Raw genomic sequence first — 27,782 nt, forward strand, 5'->3', positions numbered from 1 at the left:
ATTGACCGCGATATAGCGCAACCGGTGGTTGCTTGGAGGATTCGTTCCTGGACGAGGGTTTCCTGCTGGACAAGAAGCCCGGTGTGCACAAGCCGAAGCGCACCGAGAACGCAAAGATCTTGATCGCCAACACGCAGCTGGCCATGGACAAGATCAAGGTTCTTGGATCGAGCATCAAAATGTACTCGATGGCGAAAATTGCCGAGCTGGAGGTCGCCGAGAAGGAAAAGATGAAGGAAAAGCTGACAAATCGGACCAGGTTCGTCTCGGTCGTTGCGATCTGATCGAGCAGGTCATGTACCGTCGTAATCCGTGGGGCAACCCAGCAGATCATCGATTAAGCGGATCGTTCGCTGCACGACGCCCTTTGCGTGCTGGCCGCGGAAACGTCCGGTAAGGAATCGATGGCCATAGAAGCATTCGGTCGCGTTCTGCTCTAGCTGCCGACGACAATCGCCGACAACGAGTAGTACCGTTTGTAACGCTTAGCTAAACGAAGAGTAAGAATGTTGGAGGTGGGGTTTTGCAGGACTTTTATGTTTATGATTATTTTCTTTGCAGGTGCACGTGTCGAATCGAAGGACGCTGCAGCGATGGCAGGACCTGGACATCCTGGACAGCCGGAGCTTGAGCTTGCAGAAGTGATCATCAGCCAAGTCATCAGTGCAATTAACCTTCACCGGCTACATGGTCTCCAGTTGTGCGTGTAATTTAGACTTTTATCCCGACATGAGCAACCTCGTGCCAGCGATGGTGACGGCAAAGTCTGCATATTTTTCACGGCGCGTACGAGCAGCTTAGTGCCTACGTAAGTTGGTCTGGATCTACCTGGAAGTTTTAGTGGTTTAATTCTGGTTCTTTTGCAGATTAACAGTAATGCCGTGCGCAGAGTTTCGAGTTTCTCCTGCTCCTCGCGGATACCAATAGTTCCGTCGGCGCCAGATCAATAACCACCTTCCTCAAGCTGAACATGGTCACCAAGAATCGGCGCATCGCCGTTTCGTACTTCACTCTCCTCTCGCTCAAGTCGATCCGCAACCTGGTCTACAAGCGTGGCTTCGTCAAGCAACGACAATGCTTTATCACGATCATGGATCAGATCGAGTGCTGGACGCACTCAACAAGCTGGGCAATATTCCGAGAAAGTTCTACGGCTCAAGTGCATTGTTCAGCAAGCTGGACGTTCCCAAGCACTGGTCGCGCGCATCGAAATTACTGCTTACGACCGGTTCAACCTGATGCCCAAGGAAATGCCCCACCCGCGGCATGTACAGTTTGTGTGGAAAAGTTTTCTGGCTGCCGTAGAACATCAACTTCTGTTGACGATTTCACCCGATCCCGCCGCTCCTGATCAACCACGGCCCCGATCTTGCCCGTTTTCTCATCAAATAAAATCAGTGATAAAATTATAAAAAAGATTATTTTGTAGATGCAGTTTAGTTTCCTTCAGCGGAAGATTTATTTATTTAAAAAACGCATCCCTCTACAATTTATTAGTTACTGTTCACAGAAGTGTTGCGTCTTAATTGACGGACAGTTTGCGAAGCACTATCCTGGATGGTCACATTTCTTAAAGTTTTCACGTGGTTCGAGGTCGAGTCCTTCTTGAACCACCGTTTCTTCGGTTCCTCAACGTCCGCAATCTTGACTCTTCGAGTATCTTGATGGAGGTCTTGGCATTGTCGTTCTGTTCCGTTGCATTTTGTCGATCACTTAGTCGCTTTAACATCGTGAGTTTTCTCGAACGAGATTCCGGCCAGTTCCGATTAGCACTCCGACAGATTTTAGAATGCCCTAATTGTCACGGTCAGCTCAAGGATCTCTCTGACCACCTCCAGGTTGGCACCACTCTTCTCCACGGTTCCTTCAGTCTGCTCGCCTCAAGTCAACGTGATCAACTCCGGAAGCAAATGCGCACGATTCGTTGATATTGTCACAACTTGCATCTGCTCAGACCAGCGGCGCTGGAGAGGTTCGTCCGGGTGGCACGCTTGAAGACGGACCGCGTCCCGTCGATGTAGAGCGTGCCCTTCTTGGCCGTTCCCGGTCAATCCTTTTTGCGAATTCCCAACCTGAGAAGGCTGTCTTCACAAGGAAATCTACGAAAGACCGCGTCAGTGATGGAGCCGTCTCGAGTTCCTGGAACACAAACCTGTGGCAGGCTTAGGAAACGGTTCCGGCGGATGATTTTTCCCTGAGACTTTTCTTTCAAGAGGAAAACAAAGCAAACTGCTCGAATGGTTTGACAACGAGAACTGTCATTTGCTTTTGACAGTTCTCGCTGTCAAAAAAATCGAGCAGTCTGATGCGTGATCGCAACAAAAGGTAAGCCAAAAAGCAAGTTATCGCGGTTAACGCGAGTTAAAGCAAGTTAAAGCGGAAAAGCAAATGTTAGCGCTGCAAAGGTTTGAAAGAGGAGCTTTATCGCTCGGTGAACGCAGGAGTGACGTCCCCCTCGACAATACATTATTAGTTAAAAAAAAGGTAAAATAATTCACTTAATAATTAATTTGATGCATTTTTAAATAATAAATAAAGGAATGATTAATCATCAGAAATGCTTAAAATATAATTTAAAGTGTGAGAGCGTCCCAGATACGAGATTTTCTTACAGAATTGGTTCTGTAAGAATCCTGCTAGAATGATTCTAGCAGCCTTGTCAGAATTCTGTAAGAATTTTGCAAGAATTTTCCAGCAGAAAAATGCTGCTCACTGATTGGCTGGCGTTTTACCGGTTCGAATCATGTTACAACAAGTTTAATTTGCGCTATTTTTTCGACCATTTGAAGAGGATGGACGTTTTTTCCCCGAGACAACTTCCATATAGCTGACTCCGAAGACAATCTGGAGATTCCGTTGGAAATCAAAAGTGCTGGCAGATTAAAACACACCATCGCAGGTAAGCCATCACTCCCCTACTTTTCGAAAAAAAAAAACATAACCAAAAACTTAACCTACTTTTCCGCTCTTTGCAGGCATGGCTCTGCAGTTTTGGCGACATCCAGACCTTGGATCTGATGTCTGGATTCTCTCATCGGTATCATTGGCCGCGACATCGTCCTACTAATATTTCCAACCCGGGCTACTCGGACAGATTGGCAATGAAAAGTAAAGTGTGCTACCGAAGGATCAACAGCTGCCGCCATGGTGAATTTAAAAGTAATCTGACCGGCATAAAGCAGAAAATGAGTTTTTATGATCAGAGAAATAAATGTTGTTCAAAATAAAATTTTATATTGCTTAAAATTATTAAACAATAAAATTCCGACAAAATTCTAGCAGGATTCTAGCAGAAAATTTTGCCGTCTGATTCTAGCAAAATTCTCATTGAATTCTGGCAGGATGGCCTGTCAGAATAGTTCTAGAAGAATTCTAGCAGGGTTCTAACAAAACCGGTTGCTTTCACCAGATTCTGCTAGAACCGGTTATTGCATTTGAGCTAGAATTCTCTGAGAATTCTTGCAAAGATCTGGCAAGATGATGGCAGCGTTCTAGTTAGAATAATTTTGCCCTGCTAGAATGCTGTAAGAATCCTGCGAGAACGCCGTGACTGGGGTTGCGTCACAAGAGAAAATAATACAAATATTTAAATATTAATTATGAGTTGAGAAGTATAAGTGACAATTTTAGCAACGAAAAAAAAACATTATTTAAAAAAAAACTAGGAAATATTTATTATATTTATTTTTATTTTTCAATGCAATATCTGTTATTTGTATCAAAATAGTTCAAAATCATTCATTCATTTCGATAGAAATTATATTTTAACACTGTATCATTTTATTGAGTAAAAAAAAAAAAACTTTCAGAATTTTAGTAATGTAAATATATCAAAATTAAATTAAGAGAAACATTATTTTGAAATAAATTAAAGAAACTTTGGGGTTCTTTAATCGATTGTACATAATTATGAAACCAAACTTTTTCAAATTACATAACAGGAGTTTATCAGCAAAGAAAAAGTTAAAATTTTAAATAAGAAAAGAAATTATTGACAGGGATCGTGATTAAAAAAAAATAAGTTTCTGTGAACAATCTACTCAAGTAATATATCAAAGTTGCTTGGAACCCATTTTACATTACGAGAAAAATAAAACAAAATATTTAAATATAAAACATTAAAAAATCTTTCAGCTGTTTTTAGATAAGCAAGATACGTTTTGAAGGAAATTATGTTTAGGATATTGTCTCCTCCGTGTTGGAGCCTGACAGACCTCTGCGGTGGTAGTTTGAAAAATGTTTCGCATGAGCTGGAAATCTTTGAGAAAGTAGTCAGATTGCAATCTATACATCTATGCATTACAAGAATAATTGAATAAAATATGTTTTTTGTTGTTATCTGATAAGCACAGTACATTTTGAAGGTATATATAAATAATATGACCTTAAACATTGTTTTGATCATGATTAAATGTAACATTGAATAATCTAATCTACGGTAATATCAAAAGTGCTTGAATCCATACCTTTAGCTACAATAAATACAATTTGAAGAGAAAATTAATTTGACATATAATAGAAATCGAATATAGCGGAACGGCATTTATTTCAGTTTATATATTTTATTTTTATTGCAACAATTTACCACATGATTTTGTTTTATTCATTAGAATAATATTTTCTGTACTATGTTTTGTTTCAAGATAAACAAAAATATTATCACAACAGAGAAAAAAAAAAATTCGGTAAAAACTATCGTTTGTCTGGTTAAAAGATCGCGTAAGTGAATATTAATAGAAAGTTCAAAATTTAAAATATAAAAGTTGAAAAATGTTGATACTACCATGCATTTACAGAACAAAATCGTTAAATCGGTAATTTTTTTTTAAAGGAAGCTTTTGTGGCAAAAATAAACAACATTTGATTTTATTTTTTTATAAAAAAAAATGTATTTTGTGCAGCAAAGCACATTTTGAGCATTAATTGAATTATTTATATTATTTTTGCAATTTGCTTTATTTATTGAGATTGCTTTTCAAGAAATCATCTTAAACTGAAATATGGACTATATTTTATTTTATAAAAGTGTACCGGTACTTTGACCGGTACTGATGAAAACAAATTTTTCGAAAATATTACTGATTTTGCATTTTAGTAATTTTTGCCATGATTTATTAACAGTTTCAAAATTAGTTAAAATGCGGTAATTTTTTATACAATGTTAAGCGGTGTTTGCACATCGGAAGGAACCGGTCAAGAAAAAATTCAAATGGGCAGCAGTAGAAGCTAAAGCAAGCCAGATAGGGTGAAGAAAAGCCTCAAGAAAACGCTCCCTCTCCTTTGTTCTGCTGTTCGTAAAGCTGTTTCTTGACCCCTTTCCTTCCGATCTCCATACTAGCCTTTATTTAAGAAAAAAATGTTGTTTGTTTTAGCTGTACAGCTTGGTTGGGAATAAATTACAAAAAAGTACAGATAAAAATATCGAAAATGAGGAAGGAATAAGCTGGATCTACAAGCATCTTTTGGGTGTTTTTGGGTATTAATTACAAACGTATACTTTTCGTCACGTCTGCATTTAATATTAAAATCAGTTTATGTTTACCTTCAAGTCCCGTCTGGTGGATCAATCGGACGTGGCACTGGGCTTGGGCTCATAATTCATAGATCGGTTTGAACTCCGTGGCGGGCGCACATAAATTCAAAGTGTAAATTTGAGTAAAAACAATATCTGTGCCTGTCATAGTTTTTGTTTCAGATTTTTTTTTAAATAAGTTAAATAAATTACCACATTGTATATATTTTTAGAAATTTTTATTCTTTGTTTTTTATGGTACACATAAATTTAAAACTTTAAAAACGCCAGAATTATGCTTCATTTGTTATTTAAGTCAGCAACATGTTAGATTTTGAATTTAGAACACATTGTTTTATATTTCATATTCACAAAATGATAATAAATAAAAATAATGTGATTCCATTTCATTCGAAATGTTTAAAAAAAAATAAAAATTGCTTTTGAATTTGAATTATTATTTTTTTAAATCGTGTTGTTTCAGCAATGTTTGTAAAATTTGCTTTTTAATTTTAAATTACATAAAATTTAAAGAAAACCAGGTAAACAATCACTAATCTCGTATTGCATAAAAAATTTATAAACCTGCGTTTATTTGAGAAATATTTGTGGTTTTTGTTTTTCTCCTCGTTTTTTTCTTTTTCTTATATTTTCAGGTGTTTTTAAATTTTCAACCTCATCAGCGCATTCAATTTTCTACAACTCCTGCGATCGGATGTCAGTCTCTTGGACAACATAGATGAAACATTTCGAAGACTGCGCTTTCGTATTTAGATTAGCATGAAAACAAAGTCGAGGAACCCGACGAAAATCTTTTAGGAAATTAAAAAAAAATATTGATTGATTTAGCATTCATGCAATTTTTCTGTTAGGAATTATGATTGATATTCGTCATCTTGAGAGTAGAAAAGAGGGAGAATGTAGGGATTATGGGTTGCAGGATTGAATATGTAATAAATTATTAAATGAGTATTTATTATAAGATTGATATAATTCATAAATAAGAGTTAAGAGCGCAACAAAAAGTGCGCACCTTCATGAATATTGCCTTGTTAGCTGATTGTGGATTGAGTGCGAGCGCGCTAGCGAGCTGCGAGAGAGAACAACGAGCGGGAAAACAACGAGATGCGCGCGGCCGGCGAAAGAGAGAATGAAGATTGTCAAATCAGTTTTGTGGTTAATTTCTATGGAATAAGACGTGTTGTTTGTTGATTGCAAAATATCTGTGTTTTTATTATAAAAGAAAGTCCCCGATCACGACACCCAGTTTCCACATTGGACCTTAGCAGCAAAGGTCTATAAGGATTTTAAAAACAAACAAGGTATCATTGACATTGGCCTTTTGGGAAATATATATTTTTTTTTCATACAAAAATCGAACTTTTAATACTTTTTTCGATATGTTGCGATAGATTAAGACACTAAGCATCATTTGCAGAGAAAATGTGGTTTGTTTACATTTTCGACTTAGGGCCTTTTACATTGTTTTGCTTGAAATAATCTTTATCGCTGTAAACAATAATATCAGCAATCTAAAATGTGTTCCTTGTGTCATGTCAACCTATATGCTCAACCATCTTGACAACATCTAGTACCGCATCACCCTGTCTCAGACAACTCAAACTCACACACACCACGACATTCTTCAGCCAGGGGAAGCCGCCGCCATCTTCAGATCAGTGCCGAACGTCGTTACAGGACGGCCGCGTCGGTTAGTGCTTGGAGTGAGTAAAAATGGAGGTTCTTGCGAAGTATGCTCAGGCCGAGAAGGAAAAATTAAAAACGTTAATCGATTTTACATCCTTTGATTGCGTACGGTAAGTTTATTTTTATTAAAATTTTAAAAAAATAAGCTTACAAACTAAAAAGCAAATTAGATGGAGTGCGGGAGCAAAAATTGCGTCACTTTGTTGCCGCCCTAGCGCTGCCGCTTCTGGGCCCCACAGAATGAAAGGAAAACTAAAAAGAAGCAAGCAGAAATTGCAAAACTGCAAATACCAGCGACAACCAAAGCGATCATCATCAAGACATAGGCAGATAAGCTGGAAGTATTGGAGAACCAGAGTGTGATCAGACTGCAAGATTTTCCGAACAACTGGTCGCTCATTCGGAGCGGCCACTTCTTCGGTACATACCCTACAAATTTGTTGCGAGATGCCGTTGGTCGGGAAAAGATCATCAGCTTCAATGATTGTGACATCCACATTCCGAACACTCGCAGAAAATTGGGGTTTTGTCGCTTCTGCGGAGAGGTGTTTGGTTCCAAAAAAGTTCTAACGGCACACTTCCTGCGCTACAGTGACGGCTCATGCCAGAACAACCAATTATGTTCAGATTGCTTAACTTCTAAGAAGAGGAGGCATATAGGAAGAACGTGCCGGAGACAAGCTCTTCTCAAGATCTGCATCTGCCCGCTATGTGGGTCTCAACTCACCACAAACAGAACGTTCACCGAACACGTTAAGAGGCACTTGACAAAACCGCCTAGTTGCGCAAGATGCAACACTGTCTGCGGAAATTGCGCGCGAACTCAAGAAGATATGCAATTGACCATCGACGGCGACCCCGAGGTAAGATTTTTTTGTTGTTTTTGTGTATTGTGAAAGATATATTTAGTGAATAAAACTGTAGCGAGTAATTGTAACAGTTTAAACTAATAACCTATTTACCTTTGTTTTTTCTTCAACAAACCAGGACGAAACCGCGAGCAGCACACCTGGAACGGAGCAAGGGGAGGATGGCGGCAAGGGCACGCCTCCGATAACACCTGTTCGCGTCGACGAATCCGCGAGTAAACGTGTAACGTGGGATGAAACATGAAGATTTCAATGTACATTTGAAGAGCTGCCCATTGTCGATCCATCACATGTTATGTTGAGCACGTACGAGCGGATCTACATAGCTTCGAAGAATGACAAGCACATCTGTATACTGTGCCAGGAATAGTTTGACGCAATCGAAGTTGCCCAGCATCATGTGAACAGTATACATTACATTGTGAAAAAGAGCAGCTGTGTGTTTTGCGGTTCGCATTACGATAATGAACACTGTTTAACGTATCATATGAAAGCTAAACACTCTACATCATCTGGAAACATTTCCTACAACAAATATCTTTCCGGTTACCGCTGTCACCATTGCCAGCTCTTCAAGGGGACTCGTCGGACTATGGGTCGTCATTTACGCAACAAGCACCGGCAGTTTTTCGAAGATACGCCTCCGATATCACCTGTCGGTCGCGTCGTCGAAATGTTGGTAAGATTTTTGTGTTGTTTTTGTGTGTTGTGAAAGATTTATTTAGCGCTTCAAACTGTAGCGAACAATTTTCATACTCAGCCATTTATTTACGCTCGTCTCTTCTAAAACAAACTAGAACCGATCCGTGAAACATCAAGCATCCTCGAAACGAAAACCAGGAGCGGGGCAGAAGGAAAACGGACCGACGCCAAAGCGAAGGGCAATAGTGTCTCCTGCAGTGCCTCCTGCTGTTGTAATCAACACAGCAAAACAACAACGGGATTTTATCACTGATAGTGATTCGTTCGACATTGAAAACATCCCAATCATCATTGACGATGAGCAATTGGAAAACTATTTCCTCCTCGATGACGGCTCTCTGTTTAGCAACGTAAGTTTGTGTTTATGTATGCCTCTGCTCAATAATAAAAAACCTGTAGTGAGTACCATTAAAACTAATAAACCATCCAACCGTCCTTCAAAAATGAACAGTGTAAAAGATAATAATCAACGTGTTTCTTCCAATTTAACAGTTTGACGAAGATACGCCTCCGATAACACTTGTTCGCGTCGACGATGAGTCGGTAAGATTTTTGTGTTGTTTTTGTGTATTGTGAAATGAAACTGTAGCGAGTAAAACTGTAGCGAGTAAGTGTAACAGTTTAAACTAATAACCTAATTACCTTTGTTTTTTCTTCAACAAACCAGGACGAAACCGCGAGCAGCACACCTGGAACGGAGCAAGGGGATGAAGGCGGCAAGGGCACGCCTCCGATAACACCTGTTCGCGTCGACGATGAGTTGGTAAAATTTTTGTGTTGTTTTTGTGTATTGTGAAATGAAACTGTAGCGAGTAAGTGTAACAGTTTAAACTAATAACCTATTTACCTTTTTTTTTTTGTGGATGGTTTGATTTTTGATCTAAACGTTTTGAACAGTCAAAAACACTTTATGAAAGCTGTAATTCATAATCAAAGTGCTGATAGGTCGATAATAGAAACAGGCTGAGAAAGGGTGTATTTCCCCTACTTACTAGAATTTACAATTTTACAATATTTCGCCGTTTTCTAATATTGTACGATCAGTACCTAGCTGGACTCGGTCACTGGAAACGACCGGCGACTCAGTGACCGACGAAATAGGCGGCGGGCCAGATGCGGGCATAAAAATGTCAAAATCTCTTCCCCCCTCACTTCGTCTCACCATCCAGCTGCACCTTTGTTGACAAACAAACGGAGCACGCGGTCGCATGATGGCGGCATCGAGCCAGAATTAGGGGTGATCATGTGATTAAAAATGAAAGTTTTTTCAAGAAAAATAATATTTTTCCGACCGATTAAAAAAATAGGGAGCATGTTCAAACAATTATTCTTGATGTCGGAGAAGTAATAAAAAAGCAAAATTTTAATCCATAATTTTTCTATAAATTGAATTTTTTCACTCCAACTGGGAACCCCTAGGTCTATCCACGACCGTTTCCAATGACCGTGAGAAGATGCCAGAAAATCCAGCTACGAGCTAAATCCACAATAATTCCGGGTTCTCTAGAGTTACGACTACTGTCCATTCTTCACCAAGTGGGTACTCTACTTTAGGAACGATCACCTCAAATTCGACCAGCGGGGAAGTACCTTCTCTTGTTTTTTTTTCCAAAGCGTCTACACGCAAAACGGACATTAGGTATAAATTCCTATTTTTTAGGTATAATCGAACCTGACTGCAATAAGGTATTTTATTACTAATCGGCTATTAGTAATAAAATTACTAATAGCGTTTTAGTACGAGAATTCCTTTATTTTAGGTATAATTGTAGAACCAAAATACCTTAATTTTAGGTATTTTCTGGAAAAGTGAGGGAACCAAAATTACTAATATTTAGGTATAATCCAAGATGGCGGACCATGGTTATTCCTTATTTCTAGGTATATATACCTAAATTTGAGGTATTTTCTGGAAAACTGAGGGATCTAAAATTACTGACATTCAGGTATAATCCAAGATGGCCGACCATTATTATTCCTAATTTTTAGGAATAAATACCTAAATTTGAGGTATTTTCAGAAAAAGTGAGGGATCCAAAATTACTAATATTTAGGTATAATCCAAGATGGCGGACCATGATTATTCCTTATTTCTAGGTATATATACCTAAATTTGAGGTATTTTCTGGAAAAGTGAGGGATCCAAAATTACTGATATTCAGGTATAATCCAAGATGGCGGACCATGATTATTCAAAATTTTTAGGTATAAAAACCTAAATTTGAGGTATTTTCTGGAAAAGTGAGGGATCCAAAAATACTGATAATCAGGTATAATCAAAGATGGCGGACCATGATAATTCCTTATTTCTAGGCATAAATACCTAAATTTGAGGTATTTTCTAGAAAAGTGAGGGATCGAAAATTACTTATACTTAAGAAGAATCAAAATTCAAATTAGGTATTATCCAAGAGATATGCAGGCAGAAGAAAACAATGGTTTATATGATATTAATATTTTTATTTATATCAAACACATAAATGTAAAAAAACAAAAAAACAAAAACAAACAAATAAACATTCTTCATAAATGTTCTCACCTAAAAATAAATATTAAAATTTAAATTATATTTTATTTTTTCAATATATCTATATTTTTAATATTAAATTTACCTTTATTATATATATTTTGGTTTTTTATGTTTTAATTTTTTAACCGTTAAATATTTTAGTATTTTAATATTTCAATAGTTTAATATTTAAATATTTTAATATTTAAATATTTAAATTATTTAATTATTTATATATTTAAATATTATTTAAATATTTAAATTATTAAATATTTTAATATTTTAATATTTAAATATTTAAATATTTAAATATTTAAATATTTAAATATTTAAATATTTAAATATTTAAATATTAAAATATTTTAATATTTTAATATTTTAATATTTTAATATTTTAATATTTTATTAATATATTAAAATATTAAAATATTAAAATATTAAAAAAATTAAAATATTAAAATATTAAAATATTAAAATATTAAAAAATTTAAAATATTAAAATATTAAAATATTAAAATATTTAAATATTTAAATATTTAAATATTTAAATATTAAAATATTTAAATATTTAAATATTAAAATATTAAAATATTTAAATATTTTTATTTTGATATTTTAATATTTTAATATTTTAATATTTAAATATTTTAATATTTTAATATTTTATTATTTAATATTTTAATATTTTATTATTTTAATATTTTAATATTTTAATATTTTAATATTTTTATATTTTAATATTTTAATATTTTAATATTTTAATATTTTAATATTTTAATATTTTAATATTTTAATATTTTTAAAACTTCAACATTTAAATCTTTAAATATTTGGAATTGTAGAATATAAGATTTTTTAGAGTTTAATAATGTTTGGAATTAGAGATTTTTAAAATTGTCTCTCTCTCCCCTCTCTTTCTATTTTCTCGCTCTTCCTGTTCCCTGCTATCTCTCTCTCTTCCCTTCCTCTCAATTCAACTTTTTCTCTTTCTCTCCTACCCTCTCTCCCTTTCTTTCTCTCCCATATTTTCTCACCTCTCTCTTTCCCACATTCTCTCTGCCTCTCCTACTCTCTCTCCCTCTCCTACTATCTCTCTCCCTCTCCTACTATCTCTCCCTCTCCTACTATCTCTCCATCTCCTACTCTCTCTCCAACTATATCTCTTATATCTCTCTTTCTTCATCTTTGCCCCTCTCACTCCCACTTTCTCTCTCTCTTACTTTCTATCTCTCTCTTCCTCTACCCTCACCCTATCTCTCTCCCACATTTTCTTTCGCTCTTCTCCTCCAGCCTTCTCTCACAAACTCCCCCTTTCTCTCCCTTTTCTACTTTCTCTCTCCCTTTCCCATTTTCGCTCTCTTTCACTCCCTCTTCTCTCCCACTTTTTCTCTCCCACTTTTTCTCTCCCACTTTTTCTCTCCCACTTTTTCTCTCCCACTTTTTCTCTCCCACTTTTTCTCTCCCACTTTTTCTCTCCCTCTCCTCTTCTCTCTCCCACGTTCTCTTTCTTTCTCTCTTTCGCTTCGTCTACCCCCACCCACTCACTTTCAGTCTCTCATACACACACGAGCACACACACACACACACACACACACACGAACACTTTCACAAACGCACTTTCACAAACGCATACATACACACACCCACAACGTCCAACCAAATCACAAAAAGATAAAAATTGGTTCGTTAAACTCAAACTCGATACAATTTTTCATTCACACAATCGCCACGGTCGCACAATCCCCACGGCTGGGGTCCGTTTATACTTCCCCTTTCCAGCTCTTCCGCAAATATCCGTCCCGAGATCCGTCCTCCAGAGCACGAGAGGGAAGAGGCGGCTTTTTTAATTCCGCCGGGAGTTGAAGGTTCCGTCCTCCTCCTCTTCCTCTTCCACAAGCACGCGAGCCACACTTCCTTTAACAAGGATGCTCCGGGTTCCGTTCTCCGTGCAGAACCGGAGAACCACTTTTCCTCCTGCACAAAACTTACCTTGCCAAAGTTCCTAAGTTTTCAGCAGCACTGCGGAACACCAACTCACAGCCACGAAATTATTTTGTTTTGACTTGTCAAAACGTGAATCGCAATTTTAGAACTAAAAAAAATAAATACTAAAATTAAGGAATTTTTAAGAAGTACTTCAGTGTTCTAAAAAAATCCTAAATTTTAGGAAGAAAAAAATACTAATTTTTAGGTATAATTTGACAAGCTAGAACATAAGTTCAAAAAATACTAGAAATTAGGAATTTATACCTAATGTCCGTTTTGCGTGTAGTACTAGATAGAACTCTGTTCAACTCAAACACGCTGGCTTAAATACTTATAATCATTTTTTTATAATTTTAAACATGAACACATCGGTTTATACCACGTGTCGATTGTGTTCACAGCCGTGTGAATTTAATAACCGGTTGAATGACCGCAATCTTCGGGAGAAAGCTCAAGACATCCTAGTCCTTTACGTAAGTTAGAACCTTTTAAGTATCGTCCTCGTATAACAAACGTATTCCCTGAATCTTTTAGCTAAAAGTTGATGAGAAAAACATTTCAATAGTTTGCGATTCCTGCCAGTCGCAAGTAGAAAGTTTCTACCATTTCAAGTGGACATGCCGGCAGAATGAAAAAAATCGAGGAATACCGAAGGCAGCTTCCGGACCAGCACGCGTGGTGGATGCATTGAGCATTATAACCCAGAAAGAGTCAAAGCCAAAGCCAATACAGACCGTCAAAGTCAAGAAGCCGATTATTAACAACCGCTATTATAAAAGGCGCACGGACCGAGTTTACAAGCGGATCACGAAGGAACAGCTGGCCACGAAAACCCGGAAGGAGTTGTACAAGGAACGGGCCAGAAAAGTTTGCGAGCTGTGTGGCAAGTCTTACCATACTTCCTACATGGATGAACATATGAACAAGCATCGAGGCGTTCAACCTTATCCTTGCGATGTACTCGACTGTGGCGCAAAATTCGGCGGTCCATGGGCACTGAAAAAGCACATCGATCGAGTTCATTCCGAGGGGCAACATCCGTGCCCGCTATGCAACAAGATGTTTAGGGGTCCTGGAGCTGTTCGCGTCCACATGAGACTCCATAAAGAGAAAACAATTTTCTGCGAAATTTGTAATTTTGGTTTCCATACACAGTAAGTACTCTATCAATGCTCAGATGAATTTATTTCTAAAACACAACTGATGTTGCTTCCTCGTTATAGATCACGGCTTCAAAACCACATGCTGGTGCACACCCAGAAGCGCGACCACAAATGTGAATACTGCGAAAAAGCTTTCTACGCCAAACAAGTGCTTGAGCTGCACCGGCGATCCCACATGGGCGAACGACCCTATGCCTGCCACGTGTGCGACTTCAGCCATGCGCACCGGATTCTGTACGTGAAGCACATGCAGAAGCTTCACCCGGGGGAGGAAGTTCGAACGTTGGCAGAAATTCAACGGATGGCGAAGGTTCAGCGAAGGAATGCGCATGCCAAAGGGAGTGATTGTGGAGAAGGGAATGTTGCGATCAGCGAGGATGCTTTAAATAAAAAGGTCTAAATTATTCACTAAAAAATCTTGTTACTGTCTGCTTTTTATCTATTGATAACATATATGAAAAATTGTATGTAAAACAGTAAAAAAGACGTTTAAAATCCATTTCTGACGAGTCCAAAACAATGAAGATCTGACTACCCTATTAAAAGTTATTAGCACTTAAGTGTAATTTATATACTTTTTGGAGGTTAGATATCAGATATTGTGATAGAAAAATTTATTCAATTCAATTCAATTCAATTCGGTTTTATTTGTGAATAATCAAGTTACAATGAGTTCATTTAGGTACGCAACAGAGTTTTGGTGTTCCTCTCAGCTGTGTTTTACATCGTAATTCAATCGAAAAATTATTACTAATAACTATGGAATAGACAAGAGTAAGAAAAAGTTTTCAAAAAACTTACAGAAAGTGCAATGGGAAAAGGATAGATAGAGAGAAAGCTTAAAACTAGATCACAGACAAAAATAATCAATTATAGATGTGCTTGATCATCAGCCCCGAGGGCCAGAAATTGCTCCGCCTTGTTACGGCAGCTCCGAAACCGCGTCATCATTTCCCCCGCGAGAGCAAAGAACTCCGGCAGGGTAAAGAGATCTTCCCCGGTGACTCCTTGCTGGGCCGCATCGCCGCTACCGGCAGCGACCACGCTGGCAAACGAACGCCCCCATCCAGGAGGGATCGCTGAGTTGTCCGCTGGAACCGTACGCTGTCCAGCTGCAGGAACGGCTGCGCTCGTACTTCGCTGAGGAGAGTGGGACGCTGCTGCTTTCTTCTTCCTCTTTTCCTGCTCCTCGAGGTAGGCCTTGCGCGCGACGCATCCGCGGTAATTGCCGGTATGGTTGCCGTCACAGTTCGCGCACTTTACGCGCGGCTTAGTTTGTTCTGCGTTTTCCCCCAAATCTGCCTTTCGTGGCAGTGCGCACGCCTCCGAGAGGTGTGACTCACCGCACTTCACGCAGCGGGGCCGGAGGTTGCAGTTCCGCGAGCCGTGGTCGAATTTCTGGCAACGGTGGCATTGCGCTACGTCCGTCGGGTTCTTGGTGTAAAACCGCCAGTTTACCCAAAAACCGTCCAACGTCTTAGTCCGCCGCAGATCTTGGATCTTGACGGTGCCGCGGTCGAAGTACAACAGGTACAGGGTATGCGTACCCGTGACTGTTGTCTTTCGCGAGAGCACTTTTATCTCCCTTGGCTTTATTCCGGCGTTCGAGAGGTGTCGCTTCAGGTCGGCGATCGGACGGTCTTGGTAACCCTGCAAGACGACCTTAACAGGGGGCTTCTCTGGGTCGTATGTGTAGAAGTTGAAGTTGCTACGCTTCAGTTCTTCAAGCACCAGGTCGAAATCTTTTCTGTTCAGTGTGATCACTTGCACTGCCGACTTACCGATTTTCAGACAATATCCGAGGCCTTCCAGCAACTCGTCAACATCGTCCGCCAACGTGTCCAAAACAAAAATTGGAGGTGGTCTTCGTTCCGTTGAAGAATTGTTCTTTTTTGACGTCAGCACTTTTTTCCGTGCACGACCATCGTCTTCGTCGTCGTCGTCGGTAGTGCTGCTACCGTCGGTGTTGTTGTTGTTGTTGTTGTTGTTTTCTTCGTCGTCGCTCAGCATCTGGAACTCGTTCCTGATGGGGATGTTGGCGGATGTTGATGTGCCACTGGTCGTGGCACCGGAAGTGCCTGAACGGGTTCGCACTGGTGATCTCGGAACATATCCGGGATGTAGTAACTTTTTGTCGATGCCTTCTGCGCTCACTCCCTGCGCGATGGCGGTCGACACGGCGTTGGTTTGTTTACCTTTGCACACGGCCGGTAGACGAACTTCGCGGGTTTTTCAAGGCCGCACTCGAACTGCCACGGCCACGGCCGGCCCTTGGCATGCTGCAGGAGCAAACTCGCGGCTAATCACGGTAAACTACGGCGAAAAAATCGAAAAAACGATGGAGCACTGAGCACTTGACTGCTGCTTGCTCTCGTGCGTACACGGAGATGATAGAAAAATTTAATATTGATAGTTTAGTTAATATTGTTCAAAAAACGATTTAATAAAATTCGACCAAACAAGTGAATGCCACTTTTCTGTTTACAAACATAGTCGCACACACACTTGTCAAAATGTTGCTCTTTGCAGGAAGAGAAGGATTTTGATATATGATTTTTGTTAATTCAGTAACAACATTTCAAAAGGGCGAAACCTACGATCCTGCCATTTCGGGAAAATCAACATTGAAAATTTTGCAATTCCGATCAATTCCTATTTCCACAAAAAAGCATGAAAACCATAAATTTTGTCAAAACGTAATAGAAAATAGCAATAATTTCATCATTGAGAGCAATTTGAAATTAATTAAGGTGTTTTTGCTATTAATTATTGAGAAAAACAAATTACGCCTTTTTGAAGACCATTTTCGCCCCACCGTATTCGCCACCCACTAAAAATTGTCTAGAAATTTTTCAGAAGGTTACAGTCCAGTGATATTTGCAACCTCAGTGATAAAAATTGGTCTAGAAAGCCTTCAGAAGGAGTCCGATTCAGGCCAAGAATCGTTGAGCCAGGATACACCGTAAGTAGCAAGTTGGTTTGACGATGTGGTCTATATTGAAGTGACGTTCCTTGGGGTGTCCCCGCCGGAAGTGGGAGACATGGCACCTGACGACTAGGCCACCCCGCGACACCATCCTGCCTTCTCTATCTTTGCATAGCTTCAATGGTTACGGAGGCGATGATTTTGTACGGCATTCCTCCTAAACCTCCCTACACTAACTTGTTGTCCTGCAACTGCTAGACCCAGGATCCCCGGATGTTCCAAGAACCGGTAAATTATGGACCTTCATATCTAGATTCTGAATCCAGACCAGATCCGATACTACAATAATTGAAATTAAAAAGTTATGTATTTAGGATCATACAAATCTGTGTTTGTTGTGGAATTGTGGTCAGAGACATCAGACACATACATTTTGATCCATTTTGAGGATTGTCAGGTTAAAATTCACTAAATTATAACGAAAATTTGGTGTTTCTAAATATACGTCGGAACTTGCAGAAAACACTACATTCGCCCCTCGTGATTGGATGAAAACACAAGGGCGGAAACTCAATTTGGTTTGTTTTGATTGATGTTGTTGATTAGCCCTTTTGTTTTTTGCTTGTAAAACTACGTATTTTCGGAATTTTGTGATGATGGAGGGTGTTTTAGGATCAGTTTTGTTCGCTTTATATGATTCTGACAAAAACTCAGTTTGTTTACATCTGAGGGTTTCGCCCTATTGAAAAGTTGTTACTGAATTCAAAATATTAAATAGAATATTTTCTTTAACTAAAATCACATTAAAATGGAAACTACGTCGTGCCGTTTGTGCTTAGAGCCGTGTGATTTCAATGACCGATTGAATGATCGCAACTTTCGAGAGAAAGCTCAGGACATCCTTGTCCTTTATGTGAGTTGGAGGTTTGCATTAGAATGTACATGAAATAATTTAAATACTTATTTTAATTTAAGCTTAAAGTTGATAATGACAATGTTGCCATAATTTGCGATTCCTGCCAGTCCCAGATTGAGAGTTTCTACCAATTCAAGCGGAAATGCCGACGAAACGAAAAAAATCGCCGGAATCCAGGCGGGAAAGTCCTGATCACGGGCTATGCGGTGAAGGAATTGGATGTGGTTCCACCTAAGAAACCAAGACCGCACAAAGAGAAGGACCCCAACAAGCCTAAAAAGAGATACTACAAGCGGCTCACGGACCGAGAGTGGGTTCCGTTCACGAAGGAACAGCTCGCGATCAAACCGAAGGAGGAATGGCGCAAAGAGCGCAAAACGCGGGTTTGCGAGCTTTGCGGAAAGGTGCTTCCTAATCTCATTGACCTGAAAACCCACATGCACCAGCACAGAGGAGAGCGTCCGTTTGGCTGCGACGAGCCCGATTGTGGGGCGTCGTTCTCCAGCATTCAAGCGCTCAAGCAGCACATCGTTCGGATACACTCCAACGAACACCATCCGTGCCCGGAATGTGGCAAGTTATTTACGAGTTTCATAACGCTTCGCAGTCACCGACGAACTCATCTGGAGAAGCCATTTGCATGCAATTTTTGTGATTTAAGAGTTCGTCTCAAGTAAGTTGCTGACTCAAATGAGTAAGTCACTGCTCATAACCAATGTTTTCTTGCCAGATGCCAGCTTAAGACGCACATGCTGGTGCACACTCAACAGCGTGACCATGTTTGCAAGTTCTGCGGAAAGGCTTTCTACGCGAGTACGGTTCTAACGTTGCATCTGCGTTCGCACACAGGCGAACGACCCTATGCCTGCCACGTGTGCGAATTTAGCCATGCGCACCGGATTCTGTACGTGAAGCACATGCAAAAGTTTCACCCGGGGGAGGAGATTCGAACGCTGGCTGAATTGCAACGGTTGGCGGCCAAAGCAACTGTCGAAAGTGGAGGACAAGAGAAGAAAGTCGAATGATGTGATAAAATACAAAATAAGTTTAACGCTTCATTCGTTTATTCATTGAAGAAAAGCCAAGTCAATCCTACTCAAACCCTTCATGCCTTCCCAAAATTTCAATCTCCTCCAACTTGTAGGTCACGCCTGCATCGGCTTCACCCTCGATAAACTCCTCCTCCAGTCGTTCCTCTTCTTCTCCGTTCTGCTCCTTCTGCTGCAGTGCGCTAGCAATCGCTGCCAGCCGTTTCATTTCAGCTAGCGTCCGGATTTCCTCCCCCGGGTGAAACTTTTGCATGTGCTTCACGTACAGAATCCGGTGCGCATGGCTAAAGTCGCAAACGTGGCAGGCATAGGGTCGCTCGCCCGTGTGGGAACGCAGATGCAACGTAAGAACCGTACTCGCGTAGAAAGCTTTTCCGCAGAACTTGCAAACATGGTCACGCTGCTGGGTGTGCACCAGCATGTGCTGCCGCAGCGTGGATTTAACACGAACTCTCAAGTTGCAAATCTCGCAGGCATACGGTTTCTCAGCGTGTGATTTCCGGTGGTTGGCGAGCGTCGTTTCACACGTGAACACCTTGCCACACTCCGGACAAGGCAACTGGTCGTCGCTGTGGGTTCGCTTGACGTGTCCCTTGAGCCCCGCTGCCCCGTAAAATTTCGCAACACAGCCCAGCACTTCACAGGCGTACGGTTGAACTCCGCGATGCTTGTTCATGTGCTCTTCCATTTGATTGGCCGGCCGGGACTTGCCACAAAGCTCGCAAATCTTATTGTATCGTTCCTTGTACAGCACCGCCCTGCTCGTGGTGGCCAGCTGTTCTTTGGTGAACGGATTCCAGGTCCTAACCTTGCGACCACGGTTTCTCCTCTTTGTTCTAGGCGACCGCTTTACCGTCTTCTCTTCCACATCCATATTCTCGGGTTCTGACCCAGCGGGCTCCTTGGTCTTTTGTTCCGGATCTGTCGGTGGTGGAGCGACTTTAACTTCTTGGACGGCGAATCCCATGCTCAGAACGGTTGCCTTTGGATCCCGACGCAGTTCCTCCTGCTGGCGGCACTTCCGCTTAAAGAGGTAGAATCGCTCGACCTGCGACCGGCAGGAATCGCACACCGCCGCATTGTTTTTCTTGGCAATGTTTATCTAAAATTTTTCAAAATTTAAACTTGGTTTTTCATAGAGGTGGAAGTTCAACCTACCTGCAGCACAAAGATGTCCTGGGCTTTTTCGCGAAAGTTTCGATCGATTAGCCGGTCATTGGACTCGCAAGGTTCCAAACAAAAACGGCACGTGCCGCTCATTTTTATTTGATACGAATTAAAATTTAACTGATAAAAGCTATTGTAACTAGATTCATTCCGTTTTCATTGAAAAGCGCAATATTTTGACAATTCGGGACACGATGTTTGAAAACATTTGTTTTTGTTTACTTTCCGGGTGGGATTGTTTATTTAGGTCGAAAGTTATCCGATCGTTATTTGGCATACAAAAGATACAAAGGGACTATGCGTCACAATCTTTCCATGGATTTTTTAAATTTTCAATTAAAAATTTCAAGAAGAAATTTAGAATGATTCATAATTTCTTAATTTAGGCATTCACTAAAAATGACAAACAAAAAACAGCATAAATTTACAAATCGCTGGAATTTTAAAATTTCACGATTTTTACGCCCTCCGCGAAATTGGGTCCTAAAATTAAGCTTAAATTGGGTACTAAAGCCCTATGTCAATTTTTATGTACAACGGGAAAAAACACGATAAAAAACCATTTCTGATCACTTTTTTTTCATTTTAATGCAAAAAAAAAATTGACAAGACAACATTTTTTCGATGGATCAACTATGGTCCCCTTGGAACGAGCTGTCAAGTAGGAGCTTTTCTGTCAAGAAGGACCGCGAGGTTAATTTTTCAAAATTGATTTAAAAATCAATTTTAAACTCTTTGTGGTCGTACAAAGGGTAATTGTACTTAGAAAAATAAGCTTTATCGCTGTGAACAATAATATAAGCAATCTAAGCTTCATTTTAGGACCCAATTTGTGATATTTTTGTTCACAACGATAAAGCTTATTTTTCTGCGTAAATGACCCTTTGTACGACCGCAAAGGTTTTAAAATGGATTTTAAAATCAATTTAAAAAAATAATTTCGCGACCCTTCTTGACAGAAAAGGTCCTACTTGACAGCTCGCTCCAAGGGGACCATAGTTGATCCTTCGAAAAAAAATTGTCTTGTCAATTTATTTTTTCCTTCCTCACCTTACTGAGGAAAGGCTTTAAAATCACTCGAAAAATGAACTTCTTAATTCAACCCCGTAGAACCACCTTCACGTTTACCTATCGACTCAGAATCAAATTCTGAACAAAAATCTGTGCGTGTGTCTGGATGTGAGTCCGTGCACCGAAAAATATGCACTCGATGTTCTCTGGACTGGCTGAACCGATTTGAACCGTTTTGGCCTCATTCGATCCGTCTTGGGTCCTATAAGACCCTAGTTAATATTATGAAGGTTACAAAAGTACTTCAAAAGTAATGCTAAAAAAACGATTGTAGCAGAAGTCTGGAAGATTGTAAAAATGGTAGTTTTTGTAAGAAAACTCGTCATGTTAAACATTTTTAGAAAGTATTTAAAATACCTTTCCTACAACATCGACGATCTGACTAACTTATCAAAAGTTATGAGCACTTAAGTCTTTTTATACACCTTTCAGAGGCCGGATCCCCCCCCCCCTTTCAAGAAGAACTTTTCATAAAATTTTGAAAAGTTTAAAAAGTTAGTTAACTATAGTTAAGAAAATGTTGATGAAAGACATTATTTTAAACTTCTCAAAGTGTCATGGTTTTCTCAATGAACATGATTTTGAATCGTTAAACGGAATACATTTTCGGATTCATTGGACAATTTTCCACTAGGAGAAGGTTAAATAAGTTTATAAATAATAAATATATGTGTTTTTGAAACACAATTTATTTTTTTTTCCATATTTATAGGCAATTTCAGTTGAACAAATTTCATGTAAAATGTGAAAACTTGTGATTCGTGCTTCAAATTTAGTATAAAATGAAATATAAATCGATAATTTTATAAACAAAACAAGTTTAAAAAAAATTCAGGTAAAAATACGACTTTTTAACAATTTTACCTAAAATTTAAATGTATTTTATTAAAAAGCTTATAAACTTGGTTAACTAAATATAAACATTGATTTTTTTCTTTAAAACTATATCAGCTACTTTAGTGATGGTACATTTATCGTACAAATAAAGTTTGAACATCTTAAATGGGTCATTCCATCTGAAGCGGAACAGCATTTGAAAATTACCCTCTCCGATCCTGCTCAAATTTGGCAGAGCTGTTGATACTATCAAAACATGCAAGAATCCCGAATTTCATCCAAATCGGACCACCCCCTCCATTTTTGTACCTCCCCAAAAAATCGACTTTTTGGCGATTTTTGACCAAACCTCCTTGTTTCAAACGGCGATAGCTCTGGAACCACAAATCTTAGAAGGTCGGTCATAGACTCAATTTTGAAGGAAATTGGACGTAGAATCCATTTCCGTGATCAAAATGTTGATTAATTTATTTTTTCTACCTGTATTGCGCAATTGAAAACTTTAAACGGCCGTAACTCAAAACACCCCATCTTATTTTTTTATTTGACCTCACCATCGTGTTCTGCGGCCAATTTTACATAAGAATCACTTATCGACAGAAATGAATATGTTTCGTTCCAGAGATATCGAATTTTAAAGTTTTGTGTTTTCGAAATTACCTACATCAGCTTCATGCGCCGCATCTGCTAGAAGCATACAGGCGGGCTGATCAATAACTGCTACCTGGTCATTTATTGAAATAATATTTAATCATAAATAATCTTTATCAAATTGGGCAAAAATTAACTGTATAACACTGTAGGAAACTGGAGTTTAATCGCGAATGTTTATCTTCTAAAAAAAAATCATGAAGTGAATTTCTGTGCACAGGAAAGAGCAATAACGACACACAGTAAAGGGCAGAATTGGATTCTGATGGAGCGAGCAGGAAAATGCAGTTAATCTTGTTAGTAACACTGAACAATAAGTGTACGATACATTATTGAGTAAAAAATATGAATAAAAATGAATATTTTTTTTGATACGTTGTACTCTAGTGAAGGACGATCACAAGGAGTATGAAAAGGATTTCTGGAAAGTATAAAACTGAAAATTGTAAGAAAATCACAAAGTTTGATCTGCTGCAAAGCCCAAAATTTCCCCAAACTTAGTTGCGATGATTTTGACACCGTCCGTCCGAACAACAGTGTTTTTTCTTCTATCATTCTTGGATTTTTGGGACACAATACGGCTGCTGTCCTCACGTATAAGGATTTTTTTTTAAATTAAATGTACCTTGACCAAAATCATCTTTTAAACAAATGGAGCTGGCTCACAATATAAAAATTGATTTAATATGATCAATCTTTTAAACCATAAATCAGATATGCCAAATTATGGTAAAGTGTCAATAATAAACTATAATAATAATAAAGCAGGTTTTGGGGTTTTTGCTGAATGGCACTATTTTGCTACCGCCCATGATAAAGGTCCTAGTCATTGCCTCGGAGGTACTCTAAAACGGTTAGCAACACGTAAAAAAACGGTGCATTCAAAATAACCCAATAAATATTCCTTTAACAAAAGGTAGGGGAACAGCATCTAATTCCAGCGTTCCTCTAATGTTGTCATATCAGCGCTTTGGCATTCAATTACAGCTAATTAGAAGCGTTTTCAACTGAAATCGAGTGATAAATAGCTCAATAAGAAGTGAACAAGCAAGTTTCTATCAAAAGTGTTGCAAAATTTGCTGTTTAAAGAGTGAAAATGAGCAAATTGGACGAAACTACGAGCGAGGACTTTACCTGCCAAGCATTCGAGAATTTCCCCTATTAGCAAATTGAATAAAAAATTGCGTAAAATTATAAAAATAAAAATTAAATTAATCATCTCTCAGAACACCAGGTAGCAGTTATTGATCAGCCCGCCTGTGTGCTTCTAGCAGATGCGGCGAATGAAGCTGATGTAGGTAATCTCGAAAACACAAAACTTCAAAATTCGATATCTCTGGAACGAAACATATTCATTTCTGTCGATAAGTGATTCTTATGTAAAATTGGCCGCAGAACACGATGGTGAGGTCAAATAAAAAAATAAGATGGGGTGTTTTGAGATACGGCCGTTTAAAGTTTTCAATTGCGCAATCCAGGTAGAAAAAATAAATTAATCAACATTTTGATCACGGAAATGGATTCTACGTCCAATTTCCTTCAAAATTGAGTCTATGACCGACCTTCTAAGATTTGTGGTTCCAGAGCTATCGCCGTTTGAAACAAGGAGGTTTGGTCAAAAATCACCAAAAAGTAGATTTTTTGGGGAGGTACAAAAATGGAGGGGGTGGTCCGATTTGGATGAAATTCGGGATTCTTGCATGTTTTGATAGTATCAACATCCCTTCCAAATTTGAGCAGGATCGGAGAGGGTAATTTTCAAATTTGCACTTTTTTGTGCACAGTTGAGATGGAATGACCCAAATATGATTTTAACAAGAAAAACTATGACTATCAAAGTCACCCCGGAATTTAAACTAAGAATTTTATAAATTTAAAAACTATTTTTATAAACACTATTAAAAAACATTTTTTTCCAAAATAGTGGATGGACTTTGTGTGGCCAGTACATGTTCTAAAAATAATAATCTTAAGAAAAACCTTACCTGTTGGAAAATATTCAAAAAAAATTGAAATCCTATCAAAGTCACCCCGGTTTACGGTACAAAGCATCCACCTGAAAAAAAAAACAAAAGAGTACCTAACAACCCTTTGACCTTTAAAAGATGACCCAAAATCAAAAATAAACTCGAACTAACCAGAGAAGAAAGCGGTTTTTAACGGTTATCTTCAACTGCATCCAAACATGATTTACAATATTGTTGAAAAAAACGGTACACTGCAAGAGGACAACGTAATGCGAAAAACCGAAAAATGGACATGCACTTCCAGAACAGGTTTTTGATTTCGGATAACTTTCGCGACTTTGTCATGTTATCTTCCTTGTTGTGCGAGGTTCACGAATCTGTCGAAGCAGTGGCATCCATCACGCTTCAATTTGAGGTGAAAAATGAAATCGAATGGTTTCGCAGATCAGGTTGCTGCGTAGATGAACTGCATTACTGAACTGGCTGAACCAGTATCAGCTGTATTTTTTTATTGATTGGTCTCACAATTTGGTATCTTTTATTAGTTTAAACTGCAATTCACTCTCCTAATGTATTTTAAAACCAGAAATCATCAAGATTGCCATTAAGCTTCCTTTACATTGTATTGATGGAAATTGGAAAATCCTCCAAAGACAGTCATCGGCCGGGGATGACGTCTTCGCTGCGAGACGAACCGGTATTAGAAAGGAAAATTCAAATGAAAATAAAAGCTAAAACATGCTCCACAGACAAGGTAATCACGGCTAAGAACTCGTTTTCCTCGAACAGGTATATTTGTGCAAGGTACAATTTGCTTTTACAGCACCAACCTCAAGAGAGTCGTCGAAGCAGATTGATCGCCAGTCCTTTGCGCCACACAATTTGTCCCAATAAATTGTGTCGGTTAAACAATAATATAACTTAACCAAATTATATCAGCCGGGTGTGCAATTTGTGGGCCATCGTCGTACAGCGTCTCGTGGGCACTTATTTCCCACGGGTAATGTATATCTATGGGGGGCTTGTGAGATATACAAACTGCAGGCCACTTACACGCTCCGCAAGTCAGTCATGCCCTGGCGAGACGGGACAGGGCCCTTCAAGGAAGCAGGGCACTTCTTATTACGCATAAAACGGGGATAATTGCAGCTCAGCTCCCTGGCCGGGGCCGTATCTCGGTGTGTTAGGGTGGTATAATTTCCTCGTACATGTCGCCATGCAATTTCTTGGTTGTATGCAAGAGCAAATTATCAATTTTTTTTTTTTGAATTAAATATACTTTATTGAATCTTTCTTATAATAATTACATTTGGTTTACATAATAAGTGGTCAGCTGTGGCTCTTCAGCTTTAATTTGCTTTTTGTGATTTAAACACTGTTCATTTTCATAACTTTAAAAGTATATGATTTATCATTTTTGTAACACTAGGTACAATGAGGAAAAAAATGTTAAGAAAACATAACCTAACCTAAAACTAACTTAAACTTACCATAAACTAAACCAATCCTTGAATCAAGGGGTATTCAGAATAGCACATTTTTCCCTGAATTTCAAACATTTTTCTTGAATCTTCTGATCCAACATTTTTACTTCTGCTAATTCATGAACCTCACTTGATCTTGTCCAGCCAGGAACATTCAAAACCATTTTGAGTACCTTGTTTTGGACACGCTGGAGCTTCAATTTATGAGTTCTAGCGCAACACTCCCAAACAGGTACTGCATACTCAATAACGGGGTAAATTATTTGTTTGTAAACTGCTAGCTTATTTTTCAAAGATAGCTTTGATTTTCTGTTAATTAAAGGATACAAACACCTGATGAGAATGCTGCACTTGTTCAATATTTTGTCTACATGCTGCCGAAACAAAAGTTTCGAGTCAAGTATGAGACCTAAATAGACAACTTCCTTTGACCAGGGTATCGAAACATCATTCATTTTAATCAAAACATCATCCTTTGGGACAAATCTGGCCGATTTGGAAAGTGGAAAAATGATGGTTTGAGTTTTGGCTGCATTTATGCGAATTTTCCAGTCGCCAAAGTATTCGGAAAGAACGTCAAGACCCTTCTGAAGACGGCCAACTAAATATCTGGTTATTTTACCCTTATAAATAACGGCAGTGTCATCAGCAAAAGTGACAACACACCATTACCAGGAAGAGTAGGCAAATCAGATGTAAAAATATTGTACAGAAGTGGGCCAAGAATACTTCCTTGGGGAACCCCAGCATCAATGTTGAATAATCCAGAAGCAATCCCATTCAGAAAAACCCTGAACGATCTCTCCGAAAGATAGTGCTGGATAATTTTGATAAGATACATTGGAAAACCGTATAAATACAGTTTATGTATCAAACCATCATGCCAAACATTGTCAAAAGCCTTCTCAACATCCAACAAAGCCATAGCAGTTGATTTAGACTCAAGCTTGTTCTGCTTGATGATTTTAGTTACTCTCGTAAGCTGATGAGCAGTATTATGTCCCTTTCGGAAGCCAAACTGCTCATTCAAAATTATATTATTATCGTTGGTAAAATCCAAAAGCCTTGAATAGATGACCTTCTCAAAGAGTTTGGACAGACTACTCAAAAGACTAATGGGACGATAACTTGTTGGCGATGTTGGATCTTTTGAGGCTTCAAAATTGGTATGACTTTGCCCAGTTTCCAATTGGTGGGGAAGTAACCAAGTTGCAAACATTTATTGAAAATATTGGCTAGATGTTGAAAGAACTGATCACTCTGTTT

General features: G+C 38.7%; 4 protein-coding genes and 2 long non-coding RNA genes across 6 annotated transcripts; 4 read left to right on the forward strand and 2 right to left on the reverse strand.

Annotated features, from left to right (window-relative positions):
• Nucleotides 1-222: 222 nt before the first annotated feature.
• On the forward strand, nt 223-1,437 carry LOC119766639. The gene is made up of 3 exons (XR_005277026.1): nt 223-500; nt 562-808; nt 867-1,437. It is a non-coding gene; the product is annotated as an uncharacterized LOC119766639 (long non-coding RNA).
• LOC119766640 lies at nt 1,429-2,418 on the reverse strand. Its single transcript, XR_005277027.1, has 2 exons — nt 2,153-2,418; nt 1,429-2,099 (listed from the first exon to the last, which is right to left on the reverse strand). It is a non-coding gene; the product is annotated as an uncharacterized LOC119766640 (long non-coding RNA).
• A 4,537-nt stretch (nt 2,419-6,955) lies between these two features.
• On the forward strand, nt 6,956-9,518 carry LOC119766427. Its single transcript, XM_038250965.1, has 5 exons — nt 6,956-6,960; nt 7,162-7,223; nt 7,550-8,082; nt 8,207-8,767; nt 8,886-9,518. The coding sequence occupies exons 1-4, from the start codon at nt 6,956-6,958 to the stop codon at nt 8,330-8,332; spliced, it is 726 nt and encodes a 241-aa protein (XP_038106893.1). The 3' UTR covers nt 8,333-8,767; nt 8,886-9,518.
• A 4,051-nt stretch (nt 9,519-13,569) lies between these two features.
• Nucleotides 13,570-14,884, forward strand: LOC6048988 (PR domain zinc finger protein 5). Its single transcript, XM_001865786.2, has 3 exons — nt 13,570-13,758; nt 13,820-14,439; nt 14,509-14,884. Exons 1-3 carry the CDS (start codon nt 13,645-13,647, stop codon nt 14,846-14,848), a joined length of 1,074 nt encoding a protein of 357 aa, XP_001865821.2. The 5' UTR covers nt 13,570-13,644; the 3' UTR covers nt 14,849-14,884.
• Nucleotides 14,885-18,068: 3,184 nt separating this feature from the next.
• Nucleotides 18,069-19,341, forward strand: LOC6048986 (zinc finger protein 569). The gene is made up of 3 exons (XM_038251691.1): nt 18,069-18,287; nt 18,350-18,963; nt 19,021-19,341. The coding sequence occupies exons 1-3, from the start codon at nt 18,183-18,185 to the stop codon at nt 19,313-19,315; spliced, it is 1,014 nt and encodes a 337-aa protein (XP_038107619.1). The 5' UTR covers nt 18,069-18,182; the 3' UTR covers nt 19,316-19,341.
• On the reverse strand, nt 19,337-20,701 carry LOC6049005 (zinc finger protein 771). Its single transcript, XM_038251690.1, has 2 exons — nt 20,498-20,701; nt 19,337-20,441 (listed from the first exon to the last, which is right to left on the reverse strand). Exons 1-2 carry the CDS (start codon nt 20,597-20,599, stop codon nt 19,383-19,385), a joined length of 1,161 nt encoding a protein of 386 aa, XP_038107618.1. The 5' UTR covers nt 20,600-20,701; the 3' UTR covers nt 19,337-19,382.
• Between the last annotated feature and the right edge of the window lie 7,081 nt (nt 20,702-27,782).

This window comes from Culex quinquefasciatus, chromosome 2, assembly GCF_015732765.1.
Source record: "Culex quinquefasciatus strain JHB chromosome 2, VPISU_Cqui_1.0_pri_paternal, whole genome shotgun sequence".
In the NCBI taxonomy this organism is placed as follows: domain Eukaryota; kingdom Metazoa; phylum Arthropoda; class Insecta; order Diptera; family Culicidae; genus Culex; species Culex quinquefasciatus.

What these genes read in the sequence shown, in the direction of transcription:
- LOC119766427 (XM_038250965.1), top strand. An exon ending in GTTACAGGACGGCCGCGTCG is followed by an intron (nt 7,224 to 7,549) that starts GTTAGTGCTTGG and finishes AGACATAGGCAG; the next exon opens with ATAAGCTGGAAGTATTGGAG. An exon ending in CCATCGACGGCGACCCCGAG is followed by an intron (nt 8,083 to 8,206) that starts GTAAGATTTTTT and finishes TCAACAAACCAG; the next exon opens with GACGAAACCGCGAGCAGCAC.
- LOC6048988 (XM_001865786.2), top strand. Translation starts at nt 13,645, where the DNA reads ATGAACACATCGGTTTATACCACGTGTCGATTGTGTTCACAGCCGTGT. An exon ending in AAGACATCCTAGTCCTTTAC is followed by an intron (nt 13,759 to 13,819) that starts GTAAGTTAGAAC and finishes TGAATCTTTTAG; the next exon opens with CTAAAAGTTGATGAGAAAAA. An exon ending in AATTTTGGTTTCCATACACA is followed by an intron (nt 14,440 to 14,508) that starts GTAAGTACTCTA and finishes TCCTCGTTATAG; the next exon opens with ATCACGGCTTCAAAACCACA.
- LOC6048986 (XM_038251691.1), top strand. Translation starts at nt 18,183, where the DNA reads ATGGAAACTACGTCGTGCCGTTTGTGCTTAGAGCCGTGTGATTTCAAT. An exon ending in AGGACATCCTTGTCCTTTAT is followed by an intron (nt 18,288 to 18,349) that starts GTGAGTTGGAGG and finishes TTTTAATTTAAG; the next exon opens with CTTAAAGTTGATAATGACAA. An exon ending in GATTTAAGAGTTCGTCTCAA is followed by an intron (nt 18,964 to 19,020) that starts GTAAGTTGCTGA and finishes TTTTCTTGCCAG; the next exon opens with ATGCCAGCTTAAGACGCACA.
- LOC6049005 (XM_038251690.1), bottom strand. Translation starts at nt 20,599, where the DNA reads ATGAGCGGCACGTGCCGTTTTTGTTTGGAACCTTGCGAGTCCAATGAC. An exon ending in AGGACATCTTTGTGCTGCAG is followed by an intron (nt 20,442 to 20,497) that starts GTAGGTTGAACT and finishes GAAAAATTTTAG; the next exon opens with ATAAACATTGCCAAGAAAAA.